Source organism: Mesoplodon mirus, assembly GCF_964341445.2.
Source record: "Mesoplodon mirus genome assembly, chromosome: 14".
NCBI lineage: Eukaryota > Metazoa > Chordata > Mammalia > Artiodactyla > Ziphiidae > Mesoplodon > Mesoplodon mirus.
This window is the reverse complement of record NC_138990.1, coordinates 87,126,632-87,150,129: the sequence shown is the minus strand read 5'-3', so window position 1 is coordinate 87,150,129 and position 23,498 is coordinate 87,126,632. Positions and strand designations below refer to the sequence as shown.

Genomic DNA, 23,498 nt, shown 5'->3' with positions numbered 1-23,498 from the left:
CTGCCCATATAGTTTCTCTAGACCCATGGTTCTCAAATGGGGAAGATTTTACACTCCCCCACCTCCCCCCACCAAGGAACATGTGGCAATACCTGGAGACATTTTTCGCTGTCATAACTTTAGTGGGGGTAATGTTACTGGCATCTAGTAAGTAGAGGCCAGGGATGATGCTAAACATCCTAAAATACACAGAACAGCCCCCCACAACAAAGAATTATCCAATCCCAAAGCAATAATGTAGAGTCACCCTGCTCTAAATATAGCACAAAGTTCTCAGTTTTCAATTATCCTACTGCCAAAGGAGACATGCAGCTCATTAACAGCATGGGTTTGAAGTGCACTGGTTCACTTATACATGGATTTTTTTTTCAATAGTAAATACTACAGTACTACACACGATCCAAGATTGGTTGAATCTGTGGATGTGGAAGAACCATGAATATGGTGGAATCGGGGATACAGGGGGCCAACTGTGGATTTTCAACTTCGCAGAGGGTCAGTGCCCCTAATTCCCACATTGTTCACAGTCAACTGTATATATCACATATATGATAGATAAATACTTGTGTGTGCTCATGCATGCACTGTGTTTAATACAAGTTTTCCCCTAAAGCTTCCAAACGTAGGGAAAAAAATTTCTATTCCAACCTTGACTTCGATAACATTTCAAAGCTTTGAAATATATAGATTATTAGAGCAGTTAATAAAAAAGAAAATGCAGAATGAAAAAGATAAGATGTATTTATTTAAGAGATTAACAGATGTTTATCACTAAAAATTAAAGGAGTCAGGAGGGAAAAAAAATCAAGATTGGTTTATCTCCTCGTTTTTATCAGTAATGAAGACAGAATCAAAGACAATGAAGAAACCAAGAAATGCTAACTCTATAAGAACTGAGAAAATCTGTAAGTCACTCTGATTTTAGGGGAAAAATGAGTTATTCTGATCTAAGCAAGGTGAATTTGAGATGTTGGGACTATTCACAGGAAAATTTCATGCAAGATAGAATATGGGGTCTACCTAGGAGAAATAATACTAGGGTCTTAAAATAGAGATGATAACCATCCACACAGAGAAAAGCATTTAAACCTTGAGAGGAAACAAATTCTTTGGGGTGGAGGGGGAACCAACAAAATAAACATGAAAGAAATCTAAGGAGTCAACCTTAAATAATACTTAAGAGTTATGTGGCCAAAATAAGGGATACTAAAACAGTATTTTATTATAGACGCTAAAAGAATGTAATATGCTGCTGCCAGGAACAAGGAGAGAGAAGGAACAGAATAACGAATTAGAGTAGGAAAGCCCTGGTAACAGTCTAATGGTCTAGTTTCAGTAAAGGGAACTAACAGCCAGTCACTAACCATGTAAATGCTACATTCCTTACACCCCATTTAATGTAACAACATTTGAGGTTGATTATTATTGTTCCTATTCTTTATGTAGACAAGGAAGGAGAGTGATCCTCCAAAATCATTTTCCCAAGGCACAAGGCTAACAAAGTAAATGAACAGGATTTTGACTCCAATTCTCCACAGTCTCTTCATAGCCCCAACCTACATCATACATAAGTGGATACCCAAATAATCATTTAGAGAATGACGGATACATATCAAAGTGAGGCAAACAAGTATGAATGCCTCTTTTGAGACACAGATGAGAATAAGGAAGAAACCGAAGAGTAGGCAAACCCCCTGAGAGCAAGCTGGGCCATGCAGGAAGATTATCACCATGTCTGGCTCATTGTTTCCCTCATATTAGCATTAGATAACTCCCAGATCATAGAAGGGAGCTAAGAGTGAAAGACAATATAGAGAACAGCATCCTCCTTGGACTAAAAACCTACAGTTAAGGGCAAATAAAATTTGAAATTGTGTCAGAGTTAATCTCAGCACATCACTGTTAATTGAATATACATCTTCATGTCTTTAAATATATATATATATATATATATATATTTTTTTTTTTTTTTTTTTTGCGGTACTTGGGCCTCTCACTGTTGTGGCCTCTCCCGTTGCGGAGCACAGGCTCCGGACACGCAGGCTCAGTGGCCATGGCTCACGGGCCCAGCCGCTCCACGGCATGTGGGATCTTCCCGGACCAGGGCATGAACCCGTGTCCCCTGCATCGGCAGGCGGACTCTCAACCACTGCGCCACAAGGGAAGCCCTTTAAATATATTTTATCTACATGAAAAGTTGACATAAATTACAGAAGTAGCACTATCGAAAAAATTAGAAACTCTCAGTTTAAATATAATTAACACTGCTGTATGTTATATATGAAAGTTGTTAAAAATAAATCCTAAGAGTTTTCATCACCAGGAAAAACATATTTTTTCTATTTCTTTAATTTTGTATCCATATGAGACGATGGATGTTCACTAACTTTATTGTGGTCATCATTTCATGATGTATGTAAGTCAAGTCATTACGCTGCATCCCTTAAACTTATACTGTGTTGTATGTCAATTATACCTCAATAAAACTGGAAGAAAAAGGAAAAAAGAAACTCTAAGCTTAAAATTGATATTTTGTTTCTCATTCTTATTAAAACTAACTTTGACCTTCACTCTTGCCAAAATGATGCAAAATCTTGGCTTTGGTTTCACTGAAGAACAGTTTATGGTATAGTGGTTAAGTATATTGACAAGGTTAGTTTAACCCTCTAAATATCAATTGTAAAATGGGGATGATAATAATCCCCAACAATCCTCCCTGATAGGATTGACCAAAGGCCTAAATGAACTGAGGCATGTAAGTAAATCTCTTAGCATATTATTTGAGCACAGTGTGTTAGCTATCATTTTCATCCCCATTGTTATCAAATTGAAAATTAGAATTAAACAATTGTCTAGAATGTTGAAGAAAATAAAACTAACCTAACAGTTCTCTATATTAAAATTTTTAAATAAATTCAATAAATTGTAAATAAAAGGAAAAATTCATCACAATATCTTTGTTCAGTTTCTCTTTTCAACTACCTGAACCTAAAGGTCAAAATATAATTGCAGGGACTTCCCTGGTGGTCCAGCGGTTGAAACTCTGTGCTCTCAATACAGGGGCCCAGGGTTCGATCCCCGGTCAGGGAACTAGATCCCACATGCTGCAACTAAGACCCGGCGTAGCGAAATAAATAAATAAATAAATATTTTTAAATATAATTGTAACTCAAACTAGCAGCTTTCCAATGACACACTAATCTTATACATGGGAAAATAGGAAAAGGAAAGTAACATTAAGTATACCACATATATGACCTAACTGTCTTTAATGACTAACAGAATGTAAGGGTATATTATCAGGAAGTGGGACCCAGATTGGAGCTGACAGTATCAGACAAAACCGGATGGGCAATGGGACGAGAGAAACATTAAAGCCAAAAGATCCAAGGATCCAGGTAAATGAAGCCTTGTATATAAAAGAAAATTGTGACTTCAAGATACCTCTGAAGTTAAAATCTTTCAGGGGTTTCTAAACAAATACTTGAATATGTCAGGGCCTATATACCAAGGTCTGTACATTGAAGGCCAGAGGGGGAAAAAAGCACAACTGAATATCTCCATGAATGAGTCTAATCTTAACACCATCCCAAAGGTTCTTGCTGGCACAATTTGGAAGAGTTAAGATGCCTCAAGATGAAAGGCCTGCAAGCTCCAAAGGATGGCCTTTTCCAAAACACCACAGAAGTCACTAAGTCTCATGGTCTACGAAGCACAAATATTTCTTTTATGCCAACCTCTAACAAATTAATGCAGCATATTCCTGGATATCAGATGAAAACCAGATTACACATCACAATTTGGTGTTAGAGGATATAAACGGCCCTATACTTTCATCCCCATTTTTCAACTAAAATATTTCTTTCCCTACTGCATAAGAAATGTCAAACAGAAAAACTTACAGGCTCTTCAAAAACTGCTCTCTTCCTTACATGGTAGCTGTACAGTAGACTGCCAGTGCAGGGAGCTGTCACAAATCTCTAGATTATCAAGCAAATTTTCTAAACCTGCTAGCTTAATGCACTCACCAGTCAAGTCACCTTGGCCACATATCTGGGAAACAGTAAAGAGTAAAAGTAAAAACAAATAACAATACCATTTTCTGAAACAATACTGGAAAAGACCATGTCTCTCCCCAACAATCATTTTATTGTCTCACCTCTCTTTGTAGTTCAACAACTCTTTTCCTGCATACAACATCATTTTCATCTAGGCTACAGCATTCAGTATCATCATCCAGAGTATAGATGTCAGATTCAGCCTTCCCCTGCAGGCCCTCTACAAAATAGGAGTCATTTTGCATAATTGTATAGACAGTAAAACTGGACTTGGCTCCCACAGGCGGAGGAATTTCACCTTGGTCTATATCAGCTTTCAGCAATGTCTCTTGGCCAACTGCAATTAATGACGCATCACTGATCACTGGCAAAGCACCTTGTGACTTTGCATCACATGCCACCAAGTTTGCTGAAAAGCTGCTTCCTAAAGCTGCAGATGGACTTTCAATGATGTTACTAGAGTTTCCATTCTTACCCAAAATACAGTTTGAGGAAGCTGCAACTTCTTCAAAGGTGTGCTGCTTTAAATCTTGTAAAACCAAAGAATCTGAAGTCCATACTTTCATTGGATAAATAATGTCTGAAGATCCTAACTTCTCTGCAAGGTCAAGAGCAGAAACAGACTTTATCTCCCCAATGGGAAGAAATGGTTCATTGTTTGTATCATACTGAAATAAAGCTGACTGTGTCTTGCCAAGACCAACAGCTTGTCTGAGAGATTTTTCACTTAAAGAAGATGACGACTTAAGCTCTGGACTAAGAGAGAGTGGCTTAATGAATATTTCCTGAGGAGCACTGGGGAGTGATTTTAAATTGGGATGCCAGTACAGGGAGCTATCACCATTATCTTTTTTATACGACAATGGTTTTGAAGCTGCTGATTCAAACACCCCAGGAGTAGACTGATAGCGTGGGTGATTAAGTTTATCAAAGAAAAAGTTTTCATCATAATTTAATAGGGAAAGATCTGGATTTTTTGGTTCATTTTCTTGGCTGTCATTTGTTAAAGACTTATTGATGTCAGTTTGGATTTCATTTACTGTACTCTCTTTCTCAGAAGGTTCAATAGAGGCAATAACTGCCTGAAAGGCTACATTTTCAGTAGCATCAACATTTTTCCCACCAAAAGCAGAAGGTGGCTTTTGGTTTCTTTCTTCTTGAAAATACAGCTGTTCTGATGTCTCATCTGAGTTGGATTTAATAGTCTGAAGACGACCACCAAAAACCTCCATCTTAGAGGTATCATGCCCCGTGGAGAGTATATGTGCTTCTGACACTTCTACAGAATTATCAGTACCTACAACATTCTCAATATATTGTATTTCTGCAGATCTGGGATGCACCTCTGAAAATACTAAAGTATTTCTATTCTCCTTTAGTTCAAAACATTGAGATAATTCTTTCCCCAGATCTTCTTCATTTCTTTTATAACCCTCCAAAGAATCCATCTTTTGTTTCATCTCATTCTCAGCAGGAGCCCTTAAATAAACACTCTCAAAATAATGACTATCAGCTGTCAAGGGAAACTCTCTTCCTCCTCTTTCCAACAAACAATGCGAAAAACAATGTGGCATTTTACTATAAAAACGAGGAGCAACTTCATGTGGAAAAGAAACACAGTCCTTACTGATTAGACATTTTTCTGGATGGTGTGAAGCTCCCTGTTTGTTCCATGGCATATCTGAAAAAGGGGCACTAAAATTGTCACTTTCCTTAGGAATTTTATTTTTATCAATTGTGTCAGATGAATCTGAATAAGAATCACGCTCCTTACTGGTTAAATATTTTTCTAACTGTTGTAAAGATTCCTGTTTCCCATATTGCACATATGAACAAGAAGCATCAAAACTGTCACTTCCTTTAGGAGTTATGTATTCATCATTTGTATCAGATGCAGTTGAAAAAGAAACTTGATCTTTATCAGCTAAATTGGTTTCTGGCTCCTGTATAACTTCTTGTGTCTTCCATGACATATATGAATAAAGAGCATCATAACTATCAGAGTCTTTGGGGGTTTTCAGATCCTCAAGTGTATCAGGTGAAACAGTTTCTTCTTTAGTCCCTCGTTCAAGAGTTAATAAGCGCTGAGACTCAATAGCTGTACTACCTATAAGTGGGTGCTGAGATACACTAAAGCAACTGTTAACTAAGTTTGAAGCTACTTCCGAGGCTGCCTGGAATAAAGCTTCACTAACTTCCGACGGTCGAGAAAACCATTCGGTGTCTTCAGACTTACCAGGAATTCCCCTGAAAATATACAGTTAAAAATAAATAAATAACACATTAAAAACATTTATTTTTTAAAATACTAACATGAAAAAATACAAAACTGATATGTCACTGAAATCGAGGTTATTTGAAAGTATATTGAAAAACAAAGTCCTAATTTCAAATTCCTTTAGGGTGGCTAATGACTGAACAAAGCAAATTTTTTTAAAACAGAAGGTAAACTACCATCCTATGACCCTGATATTTTCTCAGGCTTCCCTCAAAACAATATTGCCCCCAAGTGATTCTTTAAATGAAAATATCAAACTTTACTATTTAAAATGTGTAGTTTATCACCTACCATAATTTAATATTCATTTAACCTGCATTAATTCTTCTATTTATTATGCTCCTGAAAACCAATTAAGTAAGCTACTCCCCAAACAAAACAGTAACCTAATCATTGGTTGACTATTGTGTATAGAACACTTTTCATAAAAGTAATTTTAAAGTAATACATAGCACAGGGCAGAGGTTTTTCTTCTGTAAACATTTATACTTTTTAATTTAAGGCATCTTTTTTATTTCTAAAAGAAGAAAACATATTCTTGGATAATTCCAAATATGCTTTGGAGAGTTCCAGACTTGTCTCTCATTATGACTAAAGGGCATTAATTTGGAGTAACTGTTAATTTCGATGTGTCTATTAGAAAAATCGTGTTAGTTCATATTCGCACCTCCTTCGAAGGAGAGATAGCTAGGTTCATTCAATATTGGCTGACAAAAATGACAGTGCCAAACAAGCTAGTGACCATGAAATGGATGCTTTTTACAGAATGGGTGTGGGCTTATGAGTAGCAAAAGGGGAGATTTAGAAGGAAGAAAATTAGTGTGCCTTCTAAATTAAAATATGCCTAATATACTAGAATACATTAGAAATTATTTTTAAAGAAACTGAAGTCCCCTGGCTCATTTTTACACATATTACTATGCCAAATTAACATGTATCATGCCTTAATTTAGGGCCTTGTTATCTTCAGAGTGTGTACTGAGAATATCTAGCTCCCAACCCAAAGTCTCACCTGATGTCATTAATATTAGTAACAACTTAGAAGAAAAGAAAGAGTAGAAAGGTTACATGCAAACAGAAAAATAAATCATCCTACCTCAGAGGTGCAAAATCTAGTTCACTTTGGTGAAACAAGGAATCAGGCCCAAACTCTTGATCTTTTGTCAAACATGTCAGCAAAGGCAAATCAGGAGAAGCGAAATTGTCTTGTATGACTGCAAAGTTTCAAATATAAAGATGTTGGGAATGCTGAAAATTAATTGTTTAGCTTATATAGTATTTTAAAGAACCTAAATATGCTGCCATCTGGAAGTTTCTACAAGCATTAGTATGATAATATAACAGCAGCAGCAGCATATACCATTTATTAATAGCCTGAAAAGATCCAGGCACTTAACATATAATATTTTATTTAATCCTCATAACAACCTTGAAGAATAGGTATTTTTATACCCATCTTATAGATGAGGAAACATGATCATAAATCTTAAAGAATACTAAGTAATTTGTCCACATTCAAATAGCTTAAGTGCCAGAGTGCGATCTGAACCTAAACACTCTACTTTTTAGCAAATGCTCCTAACCATTATGAGTGTTTCTTCCTATCTTACATCAAAGTGTGGTCCACAGGCTCCCAGGCATCCCTAAGACACTCTCAGAAGATGCCTGGGGTCAAAATTATATTCAAAGTAATATTAACATATCATTTGCCTTATTCACTCTCATTCTCTCATAAGGACACACTGGAATTTTCCAGAAGCTACATTACCTATGATAAAGCAACATCCTGAATGCAGAAGCAGATTATCAGAACCCACCTGTATTCTATTAAGTCAGACATTACAGTTTTTTCTTTTTTAAGTAAAACAACGCTAGTCTTCCAAACATTTTTGGTTTGGAAAATAGTTATTTTTCTAAAAAACTAGATAATTTATGTTAACATGCAATGGAGTTGTTACTTTTTAATGAGTTGATAAATATTTTTTAAATTTCTCAGTTTTAATAATTTCTAATATGGGAAAATATCAATAATCCACATCAACAAAAGCTCTCAGTAATTTTAAAGTGTGTCAAGGAAATCCTGTGAACAAGAAGTTTGAGAACTGCTAATTTAAAGGAAAAAAAATTCTTCTGAAATGCTGAATGCCACCTTAAATAAGGTTTATTATAATGTCCTTAAATATGTACAACAAGGTATAAACTTCTTATTCCTTATAGTATTTCTACAACTATAAAACAAAAAATTAAACATTAATAGAAACAAAACTATAAAAAACCAACAGCATTCTATTTCATATTAATTTAAATAGATTGGTGATGTTTTGTTAAAACTGAATTGTTCTTTCAATATGAAGGTAATACTGTTGCTACAGTATACTTTCTTGATTTCAGAATGCCTATAATAATACTGCATACCTTCCCTATCATAACTGTCGCACTCTTGTTTTAATCTTTGGTCTGTCTGCTTCCCACCTAGATTATCAACTCCGTGTCTGCATTATTCACAGCTGTACCCTCAGTGCCTAGCAAAGTACCAACTACACTTAGTAGGCACTCAAAATACAATTATTTATTTACTGAATGGATTAATTAAAAATAAGAACCTGAAAGATAACGATAACCTTTACCACCAAGGACTAATTGGTATGGTTCCTCTTTGGCTACAGACTCAGTCTTAAACCTTCATAACAGAAATCTTTACCCCTCTAAGAATCATGAAGATTTTTTAACAAAGACCCCACATTTCCTCACATTTGGGCAACTGCTGATGGCCTGGATCACTCTCTTTTGAGATACCTAACTGTTCTGGCACGAGTCATCATCATGACATTTGCCATTGGTGAGATACACCCTACAATGACTGGATTCAAGCATAACAAAAAAGCAATGATGAAATTTCCTCTGACCATCAGATCCTGGGATCTGATCTAATAATTAAAATGTTCTACTTTATCTATAGTAAATGAGAAGCTGGAGTTATAAAACTTTACATTAGAAAATACTTTAGAAGCCATGTAGCACAATCTCCAACCCAATGCTGAAACTATTCTATTAGAGAACTTTGCTTGACATTTTGCTATGACATAATGCTCACTTTTTTTTTGTTATATAGCCTTTCCAGTATTAAATGGCTCTATTAGAAAGTTCTTTCTTGTATCAAGTTGAAAACAGCCTCCCTATAAGCTATGTAGTCTCATTTTAACCTTTAGACTAGGAATTAGCAAACATTTTCTATAAAAGGTCAGCTAGTAAATATTTTAGGCTTTGTTGATCACACATGGTATCTCTATCCTATATACTTCTTTTGTTTTTACAATCCTTTAAAAATGCTAAAACCTTTTCTAGCTCACAAAATCAGGCCTTAGGCTATGGCTAGTAGTTTGCAGACTCCTGCTCTAAACCACTATCCAACTCATCCCATGGTACTATTATTTTCCTTTTACTGTATTGTCTTCCCAAAAGAGGACGTAGCTTTCATCTATATACCCCTAGCGTCCAACACACAATAGGCACTTAGATATTTGTTAAATAAATGAATAAATGAAAAATACGTTGCTTCCTCTTTAGCATGACAGCCCTTCAAATACCTGATCATAGCAAAGTCTTCCCTTTCATCTACTATCATAGTAATCTCCTCCCACAAGGGAACTCTAATGTTAACATCTTTCTTAAAATATAAAACTAAAATTGACTTTGATGATCTACATCACTGAATATATTGGCACTAGTATTTTTACTTGGATAGTATTTGCTTGTATTTGAAAGGAACTTGTTGAATTAATTCCTAATTCTTGCTCCTCTACAAAACTCTGATAAGACAACTCCATGGTTGAATCCCACTCCCTTGACAAAAGTTAATTGTAAAATATGTGGTTGTTGCATTTTCTTCAATTTTTGAAAGTAAAAATCTGAAGAAAATGGAAGGAAAAAGCAAAGAATATTTGTCTGAATTATGATTTAGGCATGAAAAAATTGAAATTACCATATTGGCTAAGCATTCTTATATATGGGCAACAATCCAAGGTAGTGATAATACAACTTTACCTCCTACCTTGATGATTTGAAAAGTACTTAAAGTTCATCTTTTGTAAGAGCTAATAAATCAGTTCCATATTAAACAGAGGAAAGCAGGAAGCGCTACCTCAGACAAGTCATTTAACCTCTTTATCTCAATGTTTGGGTCTGAAAACTTAGGATAATAATATATGTCTTAACTAATTTTAAGAATCTAATGAGCTTAAGCATGAACATGTTTTTTGTTTGTTTTTTAAACATAATGGAGCCTCCACTGCTGAGAGAAGTAGTCAAAGGATAATATATGGTTTACCCCAAGAAAAACTCCACAAATTCAGGACTAAGGAGGCATACCTACTAGAGGAAGTTACCACCTTTTTGCCTTCTGAGAGCAACAGGGGAAGATAAAATGAGGAGCAACTGCACATTTAAATATAACTAGACCAGCTGGCCAGTGTGGAAAACCAGAAATAAGCTACTACTTTTGAGTGCAGTTCTACAGAGCTCCTCAGCTCAAGAAAGGATTTAGACGCAAGATTTGCAGTCCCCCATAAGTATTTTACAAATGTGAGGTATTACTACTAGTTAAAAATAAAGAGGCATTACCTAGCAATGGAGAACATAAGAGATCTCTGTTCGACTCCTTTACTTGATTTTCTGATCGGGTCAATATACCTTCCTCCAGAGAGGGGAAGTCTGTCACTTCAGTCCCTTTCTCTCTCACATTAAACCTGGTCTGGGTTGTATCCAAGGTGTGGGAAGAGTCCATTTCTTGAGGAAGATAATGCCAAGATTCTGTTCTCTAAAACAATAATTTTGAAGGAAAATATGCTAAGTCATTAACTGAGTTACCATATATATTAACATTTAGATTAAAACGTCCATTCACTTAGCATACAGCTTCCTATTTCACAACATTCCCATCAAAATTTGTAAAAAGTAAAGCTGTTCTTTCTGTGTTTTTCACAATATTAATAACATTTTTGATCTTTTCCCATTATTACCCATCTTTTAACGTGTTGAATCACTGGCATTTCTGCTATTCTTTAATAGTTACTTCTCATCATTAAAACAATAAATTTGGTTCTTCATGATGAAATCTTACAATTTGATAATAATAAAACTGAAAAAAAGATTCCAAACCTAAAGCTACAATATTCTCTACATGTGACCACTTTACTGAATTCTTACTTGCTATACTAGTTTCTAGCGGACTTCTCGGTGGAAAACATCATATGGTTCATGCGTAGTGAGTGGTTCATTTGTCTCTTTCAAATATTTACTCTTATATTAGTGGCATGATTCAGAAAAATGTTTCTCCAAGTATCTATAGGAAGGATCAGTTTTTCCTACTTCCAATTCATTACAGACTGACATTTTATTAAAATACTAATAAAAATTAACAGGTAACAAGTAAAAAAAATAATAAACTAATTTTAAAAACTAGTAAAAATAACTAGGAAAATGAAATTGAAAAGATATATAAGCCCAAAATACAAAACACAAGTCTAAGTACCTGATTTCTAGTTCTAAAAAACATCAAATTGCTATAAAAGTTTCTAAACACTTCTTCTTAATTCTTGTACTTATCTCTTGACAGTAACAAGCAATTCATGGCCTGGCACCAATCCACAGACCACACTAGGTAGCAATGTTGAAATAAAGTTGAATTAAATACTAATGGTAAGCAGTTTTTAAACACATTTTCTTTTTAAATTTGGTATTAGTTAATAATTAAGAATATTCATCCTATCATGCTATTATTCTTTTATTTTCATTTTAAATTAATTTGATTAGGAATGAGCACTAAATTTGATCAAATTACATTATAGCATCTTTTTTTCCCCAATTACATCTGATAAAATACAGCAATAAATTTCTTCATATTGCAACAACTTCACATTTCTTACTTGGTAGTAGTAGATTAGACCTTAATCATATTTGCTAGCACAGTCTTTTACATTTTCACTCATAAGATTAATCAGTATTTTAGAATGCTTCTTTTGTTTTCTAACCTTGTTCTATATTTTTTTAATACAAGGAAATTTGATTTTCCTTAAAAATATAAAAGATTTCATCAGTGAATCCATTAGAGCCAGAAACCTTTTTGATAGCTGGTACTATTATAACATTCTTGATTTCTTCCTAGTTGTAATCCAACTCTATAAGCTTTGATAGGTTTGTATTAAGTCTATTTCATTAAGGTTTTTTTCTTTTTCTTGACTGGATTTACTAGGAATGTATATATTTTGTCTTGAATTTAAAAATTCTATTTTCTAACTTAATTATTTGCTTTTCTCTTTGCCATGTTTCCTCTACTTGCAGTTTTTCATTATTTACATAATTTTTTTGTTAAATAATGAATTCATTTGATTTACATTTATTTGTTTAAATAAAAAGATGAGACATTATACTGATGGCAATCAACATGCTTAGATATATAATGTACTGATTTTCATTATTTTGTAGTCTACTACTCTTCTTCCTTAACCAACTCAAATTTTTTTAAGAGAATATATATTTTTTTCATTCCCAAATGACCCACCCATAAAAATATGTTGTACTACAATTTAGAAAGATTTCACAATTTCAACAAGACTTTTTTCTTTAAAGGATTATTTCCAGTATTTAAAATTCACCAACCAAATGCTTACAGTAAGTTTAAAAAAAAAAATACACAACTATCCACTACCTAATATCAGTTATATAAATAGATATAGAGAAAAATATTGGAGTGAATATTCTAAAATATTAACACTACTCTTCTATGGCTTATGGGATTATAGACCTTTGACATTCCAAAATATACCAATCCCATCTATGTCAGATAAATCAGTCAAATCCTTAACATCAAACATTGCTACTGGAAACATGCTTTTTACATTTTTAATACTTGAAAATAAAAGGAATATGGGAATGATTATTGTAATTTTTTTCTTTTGAGAGCACTCTATTCAATAGGGGATAGTGGGCCAAATGAACGGGTTTTGAAGCAAGGGAATTCCAGCCATCTTGTGACTCTCACTATAGCAAAATCTCGGGTCCCCAACTCATCTCTTAGCCCCTTTGACCAGGGTTTGAGGCTCATCCCATAGTTTATTCCTCACTACTGATGAGAGATGTATCCATGTGTTCTCCTGCCCGTCCTTTGACCTTCACAGATCACTTACTTAACTCTAGCTCCTCAACTACAATAATTTTGTAACCTTCTGAAGACAACTATCCTATCACATTTACACTTTTCATAATTCCTTTCTTACCTGTATTTCCCTCGTTACCACTCTTGAGAGTTCATAATCATCCTTATAATCACTACCTTGCAAACATCTCTTCTTTCTCTTTTCCCCCACTATCCTATTTGCCTGGCAAAAGCTCAGTTCTGGTTGAACCTTCTGCTTGTCTTAATCTAAGCAGCAGCACACTGCTGAAGAAAGCACACACCTACACTGGTTTTCCTTTAGACTGATGACATTAAACCTCAAGGGCACTCAGCCCTGCCTGGAAATTCTACTCTATTTTCCGGGTAAGTTGATTGGCTAAAATGATTACTTTATACTTTCTCTCCTCAGAACTACTGAACCCTCCTTCCTCATTTTTCAACTGATGACCTCATTTCCTACTTCAGTAAGTGAAGAACAGGAGGTGGACCTTCTTTATCTTCCTAGCACAAGATCTACAACCCCATTACCTAACCCAGCTTTTCATCTTGTGATTTAAAAAAAGTCTTACTACCTATCAAAGACCTTTCCATCTCATTCCATATTTTTTCAATGATTTCTTTCCTATATGTGATTCTCCCATTTTCCTTCATGCATTTTCCCTTTCTACTGAATCATTCCTCTCTCCATGTAAACATGCTCTTATAATTTCCCCTCATAAAATAAAATTTTAAAAAATCTGTTGACCGTTTTTCTCTTTCTGCTCATTTTGTTGCTATGTTTCTGAGTGTTATACCTTTTTAACCAATATAAAAAGGGCCTCAAATCTCTAAATATTTTTTGAAAGATGTGAAGAGGGATGACAAATAAACAACAGAATAAATACAAACAAATTTTGAGGGAGAAGTAAAGGTTGGAGATACAAACTTGGGATTTTTAAGTACACAGGCATATTTAAAGCCCTAGATCTAGATGAGAACCAAAACATTCCAACATTTCAAGCAGAAGTTAAAAACTCAAATGTGCATACGTACAGGGAGGTAAAAGAAATGAGTAAACCTGCCTGATATTAAAGAGTAATGGGACCTGTGGCCAACTATGCACTGCATGCACACTTTAAAGTATTCTGTTTAAAAATTTTTAAAACACTGTGCCCCCCAATTTTTTTTGTCTGCAAACCACATTTGAGCCATGTGCAGGTCCACAGCTTGCAACCTCTGATTTTAAGGTTTAACAGGGGATGATAAAGCAGCAAAGGAGACTGAGGAAGAATAGCCAGAGGAATAGAAAGAAAACCAAGAGAAGCCAAGAAAGGAAATAATTTTAAGAAGTTAAGCACTGGTTAAGAATATGAAATGCTATTTATTGCATCTAAGATGAGTACAGAAAAGTGCTTACTGTATTCAACTACACAAATTTGTTGGTGACACTGGCTTTCACAGAAGTGAGCTTAGAACACAAGAAGATCAAGTGGAAGAATAAGTAGATCTTAGCCAGTAGATAAGGCACATATATCAAAAAGGAAAAAGGAAAAAAAATACAATGGATATGATTGTCTATACATTAAAAAGTCCTAAAGAATCTACAAAAGAACTATACTAGAACTAGTAAATGAGATTAGCAAGGTCATAGGATACAAGGTCAATATAGAAAGTCAATTATATTCCTATATAATTGTGATGAACAGTAGGAATTGAAATTTTTTTAACATTTCAGTAAGTCTAATACAAACATGTATTAAGTTTGGTACACTGAAGGCAACAAAACACTGATGAAGAAATTAGCAATCTAAATAAAACTGTAAGAACTGTTGTGTCTATGGATTAGAGAACTCAATATTGTTAAGAGGTCAATTCCCTTCAAATTGATTTACAGACTCAAGGCAATTTTAATCAAAATTCCAGCAGACTTTCAAAATAGAAATTGACAAACTGATTCTAAAATTTATATGGAAGTTCAAAGAATCTAGCATAAACAAAACCATTTTTAAAAAGAAAAACGAAGTGGGAGAACTCACACTATCTGATTTCAAGACAGTACAGTAATTAAGAGAACAGTATTAGCATGATAATAGAGATATAAATCAATGGAATAGAGAGTCCAGAAATAGACCCACACAAAGATTTCAAGGGAAAAGGGAGTATTTTCAGCAAATAGTGTTGGAATAACAATTAGATATGCATATGTAAGAAAATGAAGTTGGACACCTACTTCACACCGTAATCAAAAACCAACCCAAAACAGATTTAGATATAAATGTGAAACTTAAAACTATAAAACTTCAAAAACTCGTTCTCAACTGGGCAAGATTTTGACACCCTCCTCTTCCCTCAACCACGATACATTTGGCAATGTTTGGAGACATTCTGATGTTTACCAACATGGGGCAGTATTACTGATATCTAGTGGGAAGAGGCCAAGGATGCTACTAAACACCTTACAATACACAGGTCAGTCCTGTAAAATAAAGAATTATCTAGCCCAAATATCAAAAGCACCAAGGCTGAGAAACCCTGTTCTACAAAAAAAATATAGGAGAAAATCTTCGTGATCTAGGATTAGGTCAAAATTTACCAGGTTAGACATAAGAAGTAAAAACCATAAAAAAAAAATCAATAAACTTCAACTTCATCAAAATTAAAACTTCTACTCTTCAAAAAACAAATAGGGGGGTTTCCCTGGTGGCGCGGTGGTTGAGAGTCCGCCTGCCAATGCAGGGGACACGGTTTCGTGCCCCGGTCTGGGAAGATCCCACATGCCGCGGAGCGGCTAGGCCCGTGAGCCATGGCTGCTGAGCCTGTGCATCCGGAGCCTGTGCTCCGCAACGGGAGAGGCCACAACAGTGAGAGGCCCGCGTACAGCAAAAAAAAAAAAAAAAAAATAGGACAATTTAAAGGAAAACCACAGACTGGGAGAAAATATTTGCAAAACATATAAAGGACTTACATCTAGAATACATAAAGAACTCTCAGAACTCAACAAATGGAACAAATCACCCATTTGTTAAATGGGGAAGAGATTTAAACCAACCCCTTCACTAAAGAAGAAACATGGATGGCAAATAAGCACACAAAAAGATGCACATTATCATTAGGAAAATGCATATTAAAACCACAATGAGATACCACAACATACCTAGAATGACTAAAAATTTTAAAACAAAAACAAAAAAACCCTGACAATACCAAGAGCTGGCAAGGATGCAAAGCAACTAGAACTCCTATACATTGTGGGGAATGCAAAATGGTATAGGCACTTCGGAAAACAGTTTGGCACTTTCTTATAATGTTAAACGTACAGTTACCGTATCAGCCAGCAATTCCATTCCTAGGTATTTACCCAAGAGAAATGAAACCAGCTGTCTACCTAAAAACCTGTACATAAGTGGAATACTACTCAGAGATTAATTTTAAAGAGCTACTGATTTATGCAACAACATGGATGAACCTCAAAACCATGTGCCAAGTGAAAGAAGCCAGATTCAAAAATCTACACATGGGACTTCCCTGGTGGTGCAGTGGTTAAGAATCTGCCTGCCACTGCAGTGGGCACGGGTTTGAGCCCTGGTCCGGGAAGATCCCACGTGTCACAGAGCAACAAAGCCCATGAGCCACAGCTACCAAGCCTGCGCTCTAGAGCCTGCGAGCCACAACTACTGAGCCCACGTGCCACAACTACTGAAGCCCGCACGCCTAGAGCCCGTGCTCCGCAACAAGAGAAGCCACTGCAAGAAGAAGCCCGCACACCACATAGAAGAGTAGTCCCCACTTGCCGCAACTAGAGAAAGCCCACATGCAGCAACAAAGACCCAATGCAGCCAAAAATTAATTAATTAATTAATTTTTTAAAAATCTACACACTACAATTCTGAGCAAAACTATAGAGAGAAATGAGATTAGCGGTTGCCAGGGACTAAGCATGGGGGAGATGACTGACTACAAAGGGGCACAAGGAAACTTTTTGAGGGTGATGGCAATCAAATGTGTAGTAGTTATATAACTGTATGTATTTGTCAAAGCTCATCAAACTGTACACCTAAAAGAGTTAATTTTGCTGTATTTAAATTATACCTCAATAAACCTGACTTTTTAAAAAATGAGGATAAGGTATCAGAAAATAGAGACCAAAAACTCTTGAAAATTTCACTCAACAGGGAGCAGAAATACTAAATGGGGCAGTAGCTGGAGGGAAGAAAGGATGAGACATTTGTACTCAAGTTGCTGGAGCTGATAAGGTCTAGACTGTGACCATAGGAGAAGGTTGGGAGGAGTGGAGGAAAAAAAATCTCTGCACATTAGATCAAAGATCCAAGAGTTTCAGACACTGGATGGGTAATGTAAGCTGAAGTGAAAGAAACTAAAAGAAGACAGTGTAGCAAGGGCTATAGTTTTCAATGAATAAAAAAAAGTTAACTTGGATGACAGCGACAAGGATGAATGAGCAGAATAACCAGAAGGAGAAAAGAGGGGAGAGAATTAGGAAGTGGTATAATCCTCCAGTTCTTCTGAGGAACCCAGGCATAAAGGCAGAAATGAAGAGCTACAGGATCTAATCATGGTTTATATTTTATAAAACAAGGACCAAAAAAAGGCAAGATATCCATTTTTGGACTGTGCTCTACCATAAACATGCCCTCAGAGAATATTAAACTATTTAGGAATATACCTCTGTATTCGTTTCCTAAAGCTGCCACAATGAACTTACACAAAGTGGAGGGCTTAAAACAACAGAAATTTATTCTCTCACAGTTCTGGAGGCTAGAAGTCTGAAATCAAGGTGTTGGCAGGGCCATGCTCCATCCAAAGCCTCTAGGGGAGGATCCTTCTTACCTCTTCCTCCTTCTCGCAGCCCCAGGCATTTCTTGGTTTATGGCAGCATAACTCCATCTCTGCCTCTGTCTTCACATGGCAGACCTCTTCCTGTGTGTCTCTCTCTTACAAGGACACCAGTCTTATTAGATTAAGGGCCCACCCTAAATCCAGTATGATCTCTTCTTAACTTAAATAGTTCTATCTGCCATCACTATATTTCCAAATAAGGTCACATTCTGAGGTACTGCAGATTGAGACTTCAACACATCATTTTGGGGGACACAATTCAACCCATAACAATCCCCCTTCCATTTAATGATCACAGAGTACCGTGCTTTTTCTGGTCAGGGTTTCTCTTAACCCTTTTCACTTGGCGACAGTAAATCTCCTTCCTCCATACCTTGCATTTAATGGATAATAAATGCAATTTAGGGGAAATTGAAGGTACTAGAAGAAATCTGATACCCAAGTTATTAGATAATCAACCTTAAATATTTAATCATTATGAGTAAGGATGCATTTTTTTCTCCAACAAACATATATGAGGCTTTTTCCTATCTGCTCACAATTTTTTCCATTTCTTCTAAGTTTATTACTGTGTTCTAGATCAGTGGTTCCCAAAGTGTGGTCCAAAGATCCCTGGGGGTCACTGACACCCTTTCAGGGAAGTTAAGTGAGCCTCCCTTTTCTAACTACATATCTATGTAAGGTCAGATTTTCTTCACATAATTCAACCAAAACGATATATCCCAATGGACTAAATGCAGAAGCAGATCTGAGAATTCAGTTATGATGGTTAACTTTATGTGTCAACTTGGCTGTGCCACAGGGTGCCCATATATTTGGTTAAACATCTGGGTGTGTCTGTGAGGGTGTGTCTGGATGAGATTAACATCTGATCTACAGACTTAGTAAAGGAGACTGCCCTTCTTAAGGTGGGCAGGCCTCATCCAACCCATTAAAGGCCTGAATAGAACAAAAGGCTGAGCAAAAGATAATTCGCTCTCTCTGCCTGATGGTCTTCAAGCTGGGACATCAGTCTTCTGCTTCGGACTTGGACCTGGAATGGAACTTACACCATCAGCTCACCTGGTCATCAGACCTCTAGACTTGGGCTAGAACATACACCATCAGTCAGCTCCTGGTTCTCGGGCCTTCCGATTCAAACTGGAACTATACTATCAGCTCTCCTGGATCCCCAGGTTACAGATATTGGGAATTCTCAGCCTCCATAATCACATGAACCAATTCCTTATTTTACATATATATATATATATATTTATATATATATATATATATATATATATATATTTGTATATACCTATTTACGTATGTATATGTTTCCTATTGGTTCTATTTTTCTGGAGAACCCTGCCTAATAATACACCAACTGTCTTCTAGTAAGCCTGACATTAAAGAGATATGCAAAACTGTAAAACAATGCCACCCTTTTAACTAATTTTTTTTTTGTTTTGGAAAATAGCCATTTTTCATTTAAAAACATATTTTTATGTTAATATGTAATGGGTTTGTTATTTCTAAATAAATATTTTTTAAATGTTTTAATATTTTTGTAAGCTAAATATTGATACAGATAACCCTTATAAACAAAAGCTCTTTAAAATACTTTTGAAGAATGTGAAGGAGTCCTGAGACCAAAAAAAAAATGTAAACTGCTGTTCTACATAATTAAGGCTGCCAAAGATCTATTAGAAAAATGGAATATTAAAGTAATTCACCTCTTTCCATTCTTCATAGCTAAATCAGAATTTCTCATGCTGCTTACCAAAAGATAGTTTGCCAGTTATACAAGACATACCTGATCATCCCCAGAACACCACTGAGCTATTTTTTCCAAAGAGACCACATTAGTATCAGAAATCTGTGTTCCACTATTGTTTTGATATAATGGCTGTTGCCATACATGACAGGTCAATGGAATAACCTGAAAATCAAAAGATTTAAATAGAATAATAACACAATCCTTATGACTAAACAATAATAAAGTCTAACATTCAGATTATGTTTCTCTGATTATAAAGCACTTTCACAAATATAGTAACATTTGGGCTTCACAACCACTGACCAAATTATCTTCACTTAAAAATAAGGAAACAGGGATTTAAGGTTATCCAGTAAGGACTCAACATATTCCAACAAACCACAGCAGTTCTTTAATCTCCTATATTTGTAGCAGTAAAAGAAGCAAGCAGAAACAAGCAAGTTATCTATTTTACAATCTTACTATTTGAGACACCTAAGAAATTAACTCTAATAATAGGAACTAAAATCATCTTATAGCATGGAAAGTGGGGACAAAGTTAGGCTCATTTTGTGAAATCAGGAGTTGAAGCAGGGCTCTCCCATCTGTGAAAGAAGGCAATAAAAGCTGTGACTACTGCTCAAGGCTGAAGCAATGCACATGGCAATGATCAGAGGTAATCAAACAAAAGTGACCTCAGTCAAGTCACCTGCTGGTTCAGGGACTGGTTATTGAGATTTTCCCCAATATTCCTGGAGAGTAAGAACCCAAAGCTTCCAATATAAACCTTCCTTATAAAGAAGGAGCCACAAGGGGCAAGGCAGAGACAACCAAAAAAAAAAAACACCAGGTACAGAAGGATACACCAAAAGACAAAACAAAATAACCCTCCTGCTAAAAATGAGATTACAAACTATACTTTCAGAAGACTTTAAAATGAGAATATCTCAGACCCTTAAAGAGACTTTTTAAAAAGACACAATGTCCATAAAAAAAGAAGAGATTATTAAAAGTAAAACAGGCAGTTATGAGTCAAGAAAAGGTGAATGCTAACACAACCACAAATGTGAAAGAGCCTCTGAAGGAAACCCAAGGTCATAAGATTTTTTTCCCCCAGAATTAAAAGTTACTACACTAACAAAACATTTTTACAGAGCGCTTACAACAATGTGCTTTTGACCATAGAAAGGCAAGCTTAACTTAAAATCTATTCAACTAAAGAGATTTCTATGGTATCAACTCTTCCAAGAGGTTTTTCTCAAAAGGCAGAACCCCATGGGGCACACCCACCTTGCTTCAATGGCATTTTTTAAGGGATAAAGAATAAAAAGCAAAGAAAGGCATTTTGCAAATTCATTTCGGCAATTTGAAATCCCTAAATAAATAACAATACAGCCAGTGTTTTGGCACAGTTAGTCTTCTTTGAGCCCTTGAGGAAAGAATGCCAAAATGAATGTTAAAAAATGCTATTCACTGCAACTAAATAATACTGGGTGTAGAGCACAGGGTGTTGCCTTTGAAAATTGCTGATTCACATTAGCTTACAAAAAGACAGTTTGATTCATTAGGATATTTGTAGAACACTAATGATGCAATATTAAGAAACCAGCACTTTGACAACTAACCCAACGTGTGAGAAAAAAGAACACTCTCACTTTTATCAGCTAAAAAAAAAAAACCCAAGTTCTTATTAAAAAATACATTTCCCCGAACTTACTTTTATTACCTACTTGATGGTTTATAGACTTCATTAAGGAAATTAATTTCTAATAATTCCCATATGTTTGATCAGTTTTCCCAGTTGCCTCTGGATAGTGGTATAACCCAAATACTTGAAAGAGAATTCTTAAGATGAATGCTTCAAAACTAAGCAGGTGTCATCAGCAACTCTCTGATCTGAGATTAAATATCTTTTGGTATAAATAAACAGTTTCAGAGTCTTTCCCTGAGTCATTTTTTAATATTAAAAGTTAGCAGTCTGGGTCTTCCCTGGTGGTCCAGTGGCTAAGACTCTGCGCTCCCAATGCAGGGGGCCCGGGTTCGATCCCTGGTCAGGGATATAGATCCTGCATGCATGCCACAACTAAAGATCCCACGTGCCACAACGAAAATCCTGCAGGCCACAACTAAGACCCAGTGCAGCCAAAATAAATAAATAAATATTTTTTTTAAAATAGTGGTCTTTAGTGGTCTTCCAACTACATGTTGTCTATCAAAAAAACATTTTAGATATAAGGATACATATTGATTCCAAGTAAAAGGATGAAAAAAGAGATTTCATGCAAATAGTAACCAAAAGAGCACAGGAGTGGCTATATTAATTTCAGACAAAATAGACTTTAAGTCAAAAACCGTTACAAGAGACAAAGAAGTACATCATATAATGATAAAAGGGTCAACTCAGGGTTTCCCTGGCTGTGCACTGGTTAAGAATCCGCCTGCCAATGCAGGGGACACAGGTTTGAGCCCTGGTCCAGGAAGATCCCACATGCCGCGGAGCAACTAAGCCCATGAGCCACAACTACTGAGCCTGCGCTCTAGAGCCTACGAGCCACAACTACTGAAGCCCGCATACCACAACTACTGAAGCCCACGCACTTAGAGTCCGTACTCTGCAACAATAGAAGCAACTGCAATGAGAAGCGCGCAACTAGAGAAAACCCACACAAAGCAACGAGGACCCAATGCAGCCATAAATAAATAAATTTTATTTTTTAAAAAAGGGGTCAGGGCTTCCCTGGTGGCGCAGTGGTTGAGAATCCGCCTGCTGATGCAGGGGACATGGGTTCGTGCCCCGGTCCGGGAAGATCCCACATGCTGTGGAGCGGCTGGGCCCGTGAGCCATGGCCGCTGAGCCTATGCATCTGGAGCCTGTGCTCCGCAATGGGAGAGGCCACAACAGTAAGAGGCCCACGTACCGCAAAATAAATAAATAAATAAATAAAAATAAAATAAAATGCAATGTATGGTAGATCTTTGGATACTAATTCAAATAAAGCAAATGGAAAATAACATTTAAAAAAAAAAAAGGGGGTCAATTCACCAAGAAGATTTATAAGTATTTATGCACCAAACCTCAGAGCTCCTAAATTAATGAGGCAGATGTTGAAAGAATTGAAGGGAGAAATACACAACAACATAATAATATTAAGAGGCTTCAACACCCACTTTCAATAATGAACAGAACAACCATACAGAAGAATAAGGAAATATAGAAATTGAACAGCACTGTAGACCAATCAGACATAACATATATACAGAACACTCCACCCAACAACAGCAGAACACATTTTCTCAAGTACACATGCAACATTCCACAGGACAGAACACACGTCTAGCCACAAAGCAAGTCTTAATAAATTCAAGAAGACTGAAATCATAATACACAGTATCTTTTCCAATCACAATGGAATGAAA

At 35.8% G+C, this 23,498-nt stretch overlaps 1 protein-coding gene across 10 annotated transcripts in view; it reads right to left on the bottom strand.

Moving 5' to 3' along the window:
* ALMS1 (ALMS1 centrosome and basal body associated protein) overlaps nucleotides 1–23,498 on the bottom strand; it is a 249,532-nt gene that overhangs the window by 203,286 nt on the left and 22,748 nt on the right. For 8 of the 10 annotated variants that reach the window (XR_014295936.1, XR_014295937.1, XM_082642966.1 and 5 more), the window contains exons 2-5: nucleotides 20,139–20,264; nucleotides 10,957–11,152; nucleotides 7,433–7,550; nucleotides 4,160–6,305 (exon numbers count right to left, since the gene is read on the bottom strand). The exons of 1 other annotated variant lie outside the window; for it this stretch is intronic. Coding sequence is in view for 7 of the 9 variants with exons in the window: in XM_082642966.1 (XP_082499092.1) it covers nucleotides 4,160–6,305; nucleotides 7,433–7,550; nucleotides 10,957–11,152; nucleotides 20,139–20,264 (2,586 nt within the window). In the remaining 2 variants the exon portion in view is untranslated. The remainder of the gene's footprint in view (nucleotides 1–4,159; nucleotides 6,306–7,432; nucleotides 7,551–10,956; nucleotides 11,153–20,138; nucleotides 20,265–23,498) is intronic. One more of the 10 variants, XM_082642969.1, reaches the window with a different exon arrangement.